The sequence below is a fragment of the Oryzias latipes genome, chromosome 9, assembly GCF_002234675.1.
Source record: "Oryzias latipes chromosome 9, ASM223467v1".
Lineage (NCBI taxonomy): Eukaryota > Metazoa > Chordata > Actinopteri > Beloniformes > Adrianichthyidae > Oryzias > Oryzias latipes.
The window spans coordinates 6,344,265-6,355,617 of NC_019867.2; the positions used below are offsets into that span (position 1 = coordinate 6,344,265).

At 40.9% G+C, this 11,353-nt stretch overlaps 1 protein-coding gene across 1 annotated transcript; it reads left to right on the forward strand.

The window, feature by feature from the left end:
- Positions 1–1,078: 1,078 nt before the first annotated feature.
- cldn5 (claudin 5) lies at positions 1,079–2,803 on the forward strand. Its single transcript, XM_004072177.4, has one exon. The coding sequence runs from the start codon at positions 1,438–1,440 to the stop codon at positions 2,083–2,085; it is 648 nt and encodes a 215-aa protein (XP_004072225.1). The 5' UTR covers positions 1,079–1,437; the 3' UTR covers positions 2,086–2,803.
- Positions 2,804–11,353: the final 8,550 nt, after the last annotated feature.

The following is an 11,353-nucleotide window of genomic DNA, read 5'->3' on the forward strand; positions in this document are numbered from 1 at the left end:
AGCCCTTGCTCCATGCATGGTGAACGATGTGTTGCGTTTGTAGAAATCCTTCTGTAGTTATTTTTCACTGATTTCTTATCTTCTTTTGGTAAAAAATGTAAGTTTGGATCTGTCCTGACCCCACATGTTTCCCATTTGTTCATTTATTCATATTGAGATAACATCTATTCTGAATTTCTTTGTCATTCTCTTTAAAAGGAAATTGTTATAAACATATCTTAAAAATGTTTAATTGAAACATCTTTAAAAAAAACCTAAAGTATTAAACAACTTTGAAGTCTCTTTTGGACATACATTTTTATGATGAAATTGTGTTCCAGTTTGCTGTCTGGGTGTAACTACAGTCTGAAGTTTGAATATGACTGTGTTGCAAAACTTTTCTGTGTTCAGAAACAACATCTATTATGCTGATTTCAGACCAATAATTAACACAGTTTTTGAAAAGAGTGGTACCAATTATTGAAAATTAGCTTTGGTGGTTGGCTTGGTATTTACCTATCAAACTCATCCAATAATTAGACCAAGCCTCCTTTAATTAAAAAGACACAATCCTTTTGCTGTGCGTCAAAATATATCCTATTTATGTGTATTTTCAGACAAGGTCCATTAAAGTAGTGGCTTTTTGCTTTTAATTTGGGTATTATCAATTCTAAAGATTGTTTTTGTATTCAATTATTTCATGATAATCATTTTTCCAAATCCACTATAAATTACATATCAAACTGCACAACTGACGTTGTTCCAACACATTTTTTCTTGAATCGTGGGCCTCTAAAACCCTTTTTTAAATGTAAAATTGTGTTGCTCTGGTCTTTGGAGTATAAATATAAAGCAATTAAAGTTGATTTAAAGTTACATTTATTTTCTTTGGTCTTGTTTGAAAACAAGCATACAAGAACTTTTTTACATCTGATAAAAGGTGTGAAATGGCAAGGTATGGCCCAGACAGCCAGCATTAGCTCCCATGTCTGAAAAATCAATAACAAGCGCCCCGATCCACTCTCACAGCGGCTCAATAATTTTGAAACATCCCCCAACTCCTCCTCCACACAAAAGCCCTCACCCCTCTACATTGTAAATAACTGCTCAAACGCACAATGCGCTCTGGACCGCTTTATTCAGTCGCACAACTTCCCTGCAATTCCATTGGTCCCATGAGGATGCAGCGGTAGCGGATTGGAGGAAAGTTTCTCCAGGAGTCCACACACCCCCCACCTCACAGTTATCCACCGTGCTGTACTGCTTTGATTCCAGTTGTTTTCGCATCCACGCTCAGTGAAAGCGGGACCAGGGACTGCTGCCTCACATCCTGCGGGTGATGCACAAGTAACGGGCGCGCTTCGACGGGTGAGACTACGTCTGCTGCCTAGAGGGAAGAAAACACCAAAGAGATTTTGAACAACTTCAGGCAAAAGAGACGGAACATCAGGAGCCAAAATGGTGTCGGCGGGATTGGAGATCCTGGGGCTTTCGATGTGCGTAATTGGATCGATCTTGGTGATGATGGCGTGCGGGCTTCCCATGTGGAAGGTGTCGGCTTTCATCGAGGCCAACATTGTGGTGGCTCAGAACATCTGGGACGGTCTGTGGATGACATGCGTGGTGCAGAGCACGGGACAGATGCAGTGCAAGGTGCACGACTCCGTCCTCGCGCTCAGCCACGACCTGCAGGCGGCCAGAGCGCTCACCGTCATCTCCTCTGTGATGGGAGTGCTGGGTCTTATGGTGGTGATAGCGGGGGCGCAATGCACCAACTGCATCCGCACGGAGAATATCAAAGCCCGGGTGGTAAACGCCGGGGGTGTGATCTTCATCACCAGTGGTCTATTCGTGCTGGTGCCCATCTGCTGGATGGCCAACAACATCATATCGGACTTTTATAATCCACAGGTGCTTCCATCTCAGAAGAGGGAAATCGGCGCCGCGCTCTACATCGGCTGGGCCGCCACAGCGCTACTCCTGATCGGAGGCACGCTGCTGTGCTGCTCCTGTCCATCCGGTGGCAGCTCGGGATACTCGGTGAAATACGCACCGACCAAGAGAGCCGCGCAGAACGGAGACTATGACAAAAGGAATTATGTGTAGCTGTGGCGCACGGCTGCCGTGCGTAAAAACAACATGCAGCTTTTTGGAAAACTTTTTTGTAACGGGCTCTCTTTTTGAACTTGAAACTTTTGATCTTTTTTTTTTACTTTGAAAATCAGAGGAAGCTTTTTTGTTACTGTTTTTACACAAGGTTTTTCTTATTCCACATATTCAAGGGTCCTTTTTTTAAACAAAAGACAAGGACGATTTTTTTCCTACTTTAAAAACTCATCAAAGAAGTTCGTAGCAGCTTGTTTTGAATTGTTTGTGTTGTTTTTGCCTCATTTTTATGTACAGATCTGTTTAAGCTTTTTTTTCTAAATATGCACTGTCAGCAAGTTGTACTGTAACCGAGAGTTCTGCGCTTCCACACCTTCAAATACCATAAAAGGAGGAGCAAATACATAATTTCACAAAATACACAAATCCCAGAGAGATATTATGTGTAGATTAGGATTCCTTTCAATTTGATGTCATTTTTTTGCACAGTCGGATGCAGAGTCTGGTTTGGACAATGAACACGCCATAAAGAGCATCTGCAAAGTTTTTGGCACCCCCCCCCCCCTTTTTTTTTAAACCCGAAGTGCTTTGCTTTTTCGGAAAAAAGGCGTTTTCTTCTGTCATGCTGATGTTTGATGTAATAATTTCACATACTTGTATAAGAAGATGAAATAATGTTTGTTTGTATTAAGATTAAACTGAATATATTGTCTAAAGAGTTTAGATAAAGTGTCTTCTTGAAACAAAAACAAGTCCCAGTGCGTAAAACATGCTGTTCCCACCACAAACCCACCCCCACCGGCGGGGAAAAAAAGTATTTTGGTGATCCATAGAAATCCAGATGACAATGCCCTTTCAGCTTGAGTGGGACTGCTGTTCAGCTCAGAAACTCACGCCCGCCCGCCCGCCCCTCCTCTCCTCACCCGCAGCCAGTGAAAGGCGTTTAAATGAGAGCTGTGGAGAAGCTGCTGGAATCGTCTTATTGTAAGTCATTCCATTCATGCATAAAACTTCAGCTCATTTCAGCGTGGAATGACTGCCATTTTCACGCACCGTTATGGGCATCCAAACACCGGGAATGACACAGAGACCCATGAGTTTCAGCACCTTTTTATTCCATAAAGATGAAAAACATGACTCGGTTCAACAGCAACCTGATTTAAAACTGTGACTGGATTACAAGAGCTTATCCATACTTGTTTTGTTCGGTGACTTAAGAATCTTAGCAGGTCATATGGTCTCCTCAACATTTAAACTACAAAAAAAAAAAAAAGTTTCCATACAGTCAGGCTGGTCCATCTGTGCATTCCAACCATTTTTACAGGATTTTATGTCAACACTGTACAGTTCTGCTTACCACTGTTGAGTGTAAGAACATGTAAAACTTTAAATGTTGATAGCAGGAGATTTTATTTGAGGAGAACATGACTGAAAAATAATAAGTGGACTTTGAGCTTGGATATATAATTTCAGTAACCTCATTTGGTTATATTTCTACTCAAAACAGAAAAAAAATATAAAGTTGATTTAGCAAACTTTTGATAAAAGCACTTAAATGCAAAGTTGTTTTGCTCTAAATATCATTTTTACAGAGTGAATTCAGACTTAAATGAGAACTAAAAAAGTTTCAAACATTTTCAAATGGCTTAGAAATGCTAAACTACAATTTGAAGGAATGTACATTAAAAAACAAGTAAGTGTCACAAAAACAAGATTAGAAAAGCAGTCAAGTGAAAAATAACAAATTAAAGCGCAGGTACTGTACAGCCAAATGCCAAACATGTTAAGAAGAAGTTCTGCTCCACTCCAAGCTGTTCCACGGCTTTGAAGTACAAAAAAGGCACAAAAAGGCTCACTTCCTTGAGCTTTGACCTGAGACCTGTCAGAAGAGGTTGGTCCATTCACTGGAGTTCTGTGGCTGCAGAAGCTCAGAAAAACAGGGTTGCCAAAGCCTTTGAAAACATTTGAACTGTTAAGCTCCAGCCGGTTGTTCTGGCGTTTTCCTCTAGCTGGAGAAATCACAGTTTCAAAAGATTGAAAAAACATTGACTAACGTCAACCATAAATTAGAATATAGATTTTGAGTTTCCCTATTTCTAAATCTGATCTCTGACCTGGTTGCGGTGATTTGATCACCAATCTAAGGTCAAACATTTAGTATAGACGAAGAGTTTGCAGTGGTGAAGACATGTAAACACTGTCATTTTTGAGTTTTTATTTTAATTTTCTATGTAATATTTAATCATTTTATTGGTGTATATTAGACCAGCTCAGTGGCTTTGTGGTAGAGTGTCCGCCCTGAGACTGGAATGTCGTAAGTTTAAATTCACCAACGACTCTAAAAATGGGACCCAGTGCCTCCTTGCTTGACACTCAGCGTTGAGGGGTTGGACTATGGGGGGTTTAACCACCAAATGGTTCTAAACACGGCTTTGTCTGCAGCTCACCAATTGCGGAGAAGACATTTCACACAGCTAGGTACGTGACATCTATGGGAATTCTGACTTTATGTGAAGCTAGTCTGAAGCAAATAAAATTGGGTTTGGAACAGAGATATGAATCATAAATTGATGTAAGATTGTGATTTTAATCCCATGGATTTAGCATTTTGGCATCAGTCCTGCTCACCAGGTTTTAAGTAAATCAGAGAAAATAGTGTTTGTGTGAGTAAACAAAGGAAATAAGTATTTTTTTGTTTGATTTTTAGTTACACTCTTTTTGGTCACCCACTGTGATGAAAAGCTAACAATATGAGCATCTCTATGTGTAAGTGAGGGAACTGACTGGGGGTGAGTGGCCTGGGGCGGGGGGTTGCTTTTAAAAAAGCCCTCATTCCAGTAAGAAGAAGGCAAATAGGGCCAGTCACGTCATTCAATAGGCACTCGTCATGGTAACCAGCAGGACCTGCAGTTGCCTGGCTACGGGTGCCTTTAATGTGGTGGTATGGATGAGTCTAATAAAAGGCCTGGCCAGCAGACATACGAGCATAAACACAAACACACGCACAGACTCACACCAACGCACACATGAAGAGCAGTCTGCAGGGCTGAAGAAGGATTTGCTGAAAGCTTCTAATAGCTACTGCAAACTGCTGTGACAGCATTTGTCTTGTGTTTACAGGGAACATCACCGAATCAAATGTTGAGACATGACTACAAACAAACAAACAGCAGCACCTTTTTGCTGCCTGTTTTCCAGAAGTTGACTCACTGACGGGCCTTAAAACCTGACCCGATGTCGGATGTCTGCAGTCATCACTCTGAGGAGAACGGGGAGTTTCTTTTCCTGTTAAACTCTGAGAATCTGATAAGCCACCTCCCTGCACTGATGAGGCATCATCTTGTCAGACCCTGACCCCCCCCCCCTCCTATAGCAAACAAAACTTAATAACGGGAACTGTAAGGATTTATGGCAGTGATGTAACGTGAAACCGCCGCATCAGAAGAAGTAAAGATCCTTTCTGAAATCAGGGAGGCTTCAGGATCCATCTAGGTTGACTCAGACTTAGTCAGCTGGCAGGTGTAACCAGTAACCAGTCTGCAGACTTCTCAGCTGAAGGGAGCTTAGTCAAAGACAGTAAAGCCAAGAGTCTGCAGGTGGTTAAATGTGGAGGACAAATGTGGCTTTGTGCAAAGAGTTAAAGACCCCATGAGCCGTTTGTTTGAGAAACAATGAGTGAGCAGCATGCTTAAAGATCAGGGAGGAGGGGGGTGTTAAGGAGAGAAAAAAATCCACCATCTTGTGTTCTCCAGCATGTCCACAAAGTCTACATGCTTGATGACTCACAGGTTTTTTTTTGTCCTAAACCCATAGCACAACCAGACTTCCTGTGTGAAGGACAACGGAACAAGAAACAGGACGGAACAGGGAGGGTGTGAAGAGGAGGAGGAGGAGGAGGAGAGCATGTGCTTCTGAGCTCTCTGGATTTCTTAAACACAGAGATGAATGAGTGTGAGTGCTTAAAACTAAGCGATGCTCAAACTATTTGGATTTGTCGATGTAATCTAGAATAAACCCAGAAGGAAACAATGCCAGCGTTCAACTTGGAAAAATTCTGCAGCGTCTTTAACTAAATGGGTCGTGAAAAGTCAAGTGAATTAGGTCAAAAATGCATTGACATAAGGCTGAGAACAGGTTATAAAATAAGTGTGGTTTGCTTAAAAAGTAATTTTAGATGTTTAAAGTACATGTAAGTATACGTACATGTTTTTCATAGTTTTTATTCAAGATCAATGAAATTTGATTTGATTTTGATTTGAAGTGGTTTATTTCAGGCAATCAAAGCAAGAATAATGAACAAAACAATACAATCAAAAGTTATACATTCATACAAATATATATCAAACTTAGGATAATTATACATTAAATCAAAGATTGCTTGAAAGGGAGTGGAAGGAAGCAAATTTATATAATCCCACCCCTGTTCTGCCATACCATTTTCTTTAGATGATTTATCATTATCCGGTTCATAACTTCTATCAGACAGAATTAAAATGAAATCACATGGTCTTTGTAAACGATGATCGTAAACAATTCCTGACACTGTCAGCTCTCAGCTTTTTTAAAGGGGGCGGTGCATGCTATAAGTTCTTCAGGGAGCCCAAACCTTTGCACATGCCATTATGTGAAAGGGTAAAAGATTGAAAAAAGCCTCTTATTTTTTTTTACAGATTACAAGAATGCCTTATCTGTAATCTGATGTCTTTTAAAGATTTTTCCATCTTTCCTTGGTTTCTTCATGCTCAACAGGGCCGGCCAACCCTGGTCTTCAAGAGCCTCAGCCCTGCCTGTTTTAACCCTTGTGCTATCTCAGATGACCCCACCCTTACATTGTACTTGACATACTTGACGTGTTCTCCCTTCCATGACAAAGGTGGATAAAGGTGGAAAGATTTCATGTAATCTATGGACACCAGTGAAGATCACAAATCATTGAAGAAAAAAGTTTCAGCGCACTGTCTAGTGGGTCTAGATGACCCAACTCCCAGTGTTATTTAAAGGGTTACAGCTCTCGCTGCCCAGCTGTCTCCAGATTAGCTGCCTCAGGTGATTCCATATCCTGACTGACTGAACACACCTGATTTAGGAAGTCATTGTGCATCAAGCAGCTCAGGGAGAGTTGGAAAACAGGCAGGGTTGTGTCTCTTGAGGACCAGGGTTGGCCAGCTCTAATGCACAATAATAGAACGTCACAAACTTTCGATCCCCACTGTGACAGTTGAGTAGAATTAATTCAAATTTTAAGGATGTTATTTTAAATAGTTCAGTAAATGCTGAAAAATTAGACTGGCATTCATTGTTATCATTTTGGTAACAAAAAATAAGAATTAGTGCTAGTTTTAGATTTTTTAAGGATTTATAAAGATGGGCCAACTTTTACTAAGATGCTCGATTGTTTGTTTACATTTTGATCAAAAATGAGTAATTTCTAGTTTTTACATTCTGTCACTGTAATCAAGATGGACTACAATTAGGTACACATGAACTCCTAAAAAACAAACCATTTGCTTAGAACTAGAAAAAAAATGTTATTGGGATATAAAGCCTTTAATTTTAAGTAATTCTAACAGTGTTTTTTAGCTTATTTTTCCATTCTTGTGTGGAACTCCTTTCTGTTATCTTTTTATCAGATTTCTTGTAAAGTAAAAATGACTTGCTTCATGGACAGGTAATTACACCAAGCTTTCACGTTTTTTCATTGCAGAGGAAAAACAAAACTGTGCGAGACTTTTAATAAAATAATGACCTTTATCTAGACAGACATGAGCTGTTTCTCAAGCCTTGTGCAGGGGACCACAGCGTGTGTAAAAGAAGGAAACTTGTTATCTGTGCAAAAGGGGGTCCTGCATGACCGAGCTGCCCACCACAGAAACCCACAGAAAAGACACCCTCATCACACCCCACTGCAGATGGAGTATTTGGAGCCGCCCTGCAACGTTTTTTTCTCCTCCTGGCATCCCAGTGGGCAAACTCCGTTACAAAGAGAAAGTCAAGCTCACGGGATATGTCCCTTCTGTGAGTTTATGTTAAGATGGCGGCCGGACGCGACCACAACCATCAAATGACGCCTGTGACTTTAGGAAATACAAATAAAAAAACTGTTTATAAAGCTTTGAGGAGCTTCCTGAAACCTCAGAGGAACATTTGTGGTATTTAACCATCATGTGAAACAAGTATAAAGTTATAAAGTAAAACAGTAAGAGATTATCATAAAGTAGAATTAAGAGCAAACATTTTTAGCCATTCTTTGCATAAGTAGGAGTTTTAAGGGTAATACTTGGCAACAATGTCCACAAGGGACAGAGAAGAACAAGCTGTAACCAGCCTTTAATTAATCATTACTTTTTGATGAATTTGGTAAGGAAACTAATGATAGGTTGATAATTATTAGATGCCTAGTAGATGATCAGATAACGGGGAACGTGTTGCAAACTAATAGTTAATAGTTTATTGGTGGTAGTGAAGTTGTCAGTTCTAACAAAGGAGACACAAGATGAGAAACTAAAAGAAAACCACGGGTCAAAATGAAATCTTAGTTCCCATAAAAGTACACAAAAAGAAAAAATATAAAAGAGAAGACTTTTCTGTAAAAAATAATAATTATAAAAGACACATTGATATATATGTGATGGTGTATGGGACAAAATTTAAAACTTTATGTTTATAAATTAAAAACAAACAAAAAAACTACACTCCCAAGTGCATCTATCCTCACAACTACACTAAAACCAACACAAGATTGCGAAGAAATAGGCAGAAGATGAGACGATAATTATTTTTGATCATCAGGATTTTAGAAATGTAATTCGAAGTGATGCTCAAATTATGAGGGCTGCATGGTGGCACAGTGGTTAGTGCAGTGAGAAGGCCCTGGTTTCTGTGTGGAGTTTGCACGTTCTCCCTGTGCATGTGCGGGTTTCCTCCAGCTTCCTCCAACAGCCACAAAACCATGCTTTATAGGGTGATTGTTTACTCTTAAAAACAACTGTTTTTCAACAGTAGTTACGGGGATTGTTTATCAGGGAAAATCATTAGACTGGTTTTGTCAGGATTGAGGAGTAAGATTTTGAGATCAGCTATGGAGCTTACACAAAAGGGCACACGATGTTGATTAAAGAGGAAAATCTGCTATTTATGACGACTTAGAGGAAAGGTTTGGAGCCTTTCGCCTCCAGCTGAGCTGCAGAGGTTAAAGGTGACGAGGTTTGGGGATCACTGAGGGAACGTGATGACTGGCAGGCTCAAAGACGCAAAAGCAAGAAAACAAAGCTTTCCAGAAGAAACGAGGACCTCTGAGATGCTTTCATGGCTGCTCAGACATCACAGACACGTTAGTCTTTATGTGAGAGGGATCCTTCCTTCACAACGTGATGACGGAGACGGCAGCGGGGCAAACAGACAGCTGTATTTGTTTGTCCCAAGCAGTCCAGTCATGCTAATCCCATCTGGAATTTGGGATTGTTAGAGACACAGCAGGAACAGGTAAACAGCTGCCTACCGGCTTACAGGGATGAGGAATTTATCCTCCCTTTTAAATTCTTCTTCAACCACAGGTCCTCCTTTGTGAACTTTTCTGTTCGCTTTAAAGCAAATATTTAAACTTTACAAAAAATAAAATATGTTTGTTTATAAAAAGGACAAGTTAGAAGAACCACCAATCAGTGTAAAATATGACGTGAATTTACTTTCAAAGTTGAAAAAACAAAAGCAGACCTACATAAATAGATTTCTGTTTTTTTCCCATAATCCTTTGTCTGTCAGAAGTTCAGGGGTTGTTACAGTGGTTTCTGTGGTGCACATCACTGATGCCTCACTGAGCAGCTCAGCCCTGTTGAGGAAACACAACTATTTGAGTGTGAACGTTGAAAATAGAGCTCCACACATCTCCAAACCGCCTGTGTGACCCTCCCACTGCATGGAGGGATGGTTCTCCTCTGTGTGTGTGTGTGTGTGTTTTGGGTATGTTGCATGGTGCATTCCTCAGATGCAGGGAGGCGTACAATGCCGTGGCCTCACTTCACCAGAGGTGCAGGAGGGGGGTTGGAAAGTGATTGATGGGCGACGGGGACAAAGATGAACAGGTGGATGTCCCACTGTTTCCGATCGGGTTTCTGTCAGGGAGGCGTGAAAATGACAAAACAATAGCCGCTTGAAAAAGCAATTACCAAGCTGTAACAAGATCAAAGACTTCATAAAAACCATCCTGACAGAAGAAAAACCTCTAAAAACGAGAAATTTAGTTCAGAAATTCCTTCTGTTCCTCTTATGGTTTTGCTGTTTCAGGGTTTGTGGTTACAGACTTCAGACATATACACTACGCTCTATAAGTTAGAGATACTGTTACCTGAGTGCTTCTCCTAATTGGTCTGAATTTTTATCAAAAGCGTAAACATTCCCTTTGATATCACTGAAAAGGAAAGAGAAGAAGAAACATTTTTTTTAGTTTAAAATTTATTACCTCAACAATAAAGACAAAAATTAAGGTTTACCATAAATAACAAAAATGGATCATGTCAATAGCGAGTATTTCCAACATTTATTCCAATGACTTGACAGCAACGTCTCGTGCTCCTCACTGGCTTCATGATGTTGTTCTGTTCTGTGCTACATGCAGTTCTACCAGGGCACTTGTGAGCGGGGTACGATCATCCCGTCTCTGCTTCAGCTGGCGCTCTATCAAGGGGTCATTGCTGGCCATATGAGGGACTCCCACCGGCTGAAGTCCGGCTGAGACAATTCTGGCTGCATGTAGTGGAGCTTTATCACCCATGAACAGGAAGTTGGAAGTGTTGCCGGTGTGATGTCTCGTGCAGTGACTGGACCATCTACAATCAAACTGGTTTTGGTTTTGATGCCTGCCCGGACTGTTGCACCTCCTCCACCAAAGCGACCATCATTTCTGTGCTAGGTGACCCAACACTCACCAATGACCAGGACAGTAGACCACTGCTGCATTGTCCTGGTCACATGGTCTTGTGGTGAGTTGGTTATGAATGGTTTGTCTGGGAACCCCAGTACCTCTCACATCTGGTAAACGGGCCTGCAGCTGTGCGGCGTTTGCTAAACCACGTCTGAGCGCAGAGATCTTTAGGTACTGTTCATGGTTGCGGTTTGTGTCCATTCCTGGGTCTGTCACAAAGTCTGTCAGTAGTTCTGTGTCTTGTTGCTGCAGATGAAACTTTGAGATTCAGGTGCTCTATGGCCAGGTGGAGCTGCTCATCCGTTAAGAGATGTTGTGTGTTTGTGGCTGTTTGAATGATGACATGAA

Coding starts and splice junctions, on each gene's coding strand:
- cldn5 (XM_004072177.4), top strand. CDS start 1,438: ATGGTGTCGGCGGGATTGGAGATCCTGGGGCTTTCGATGTGCGTAATT.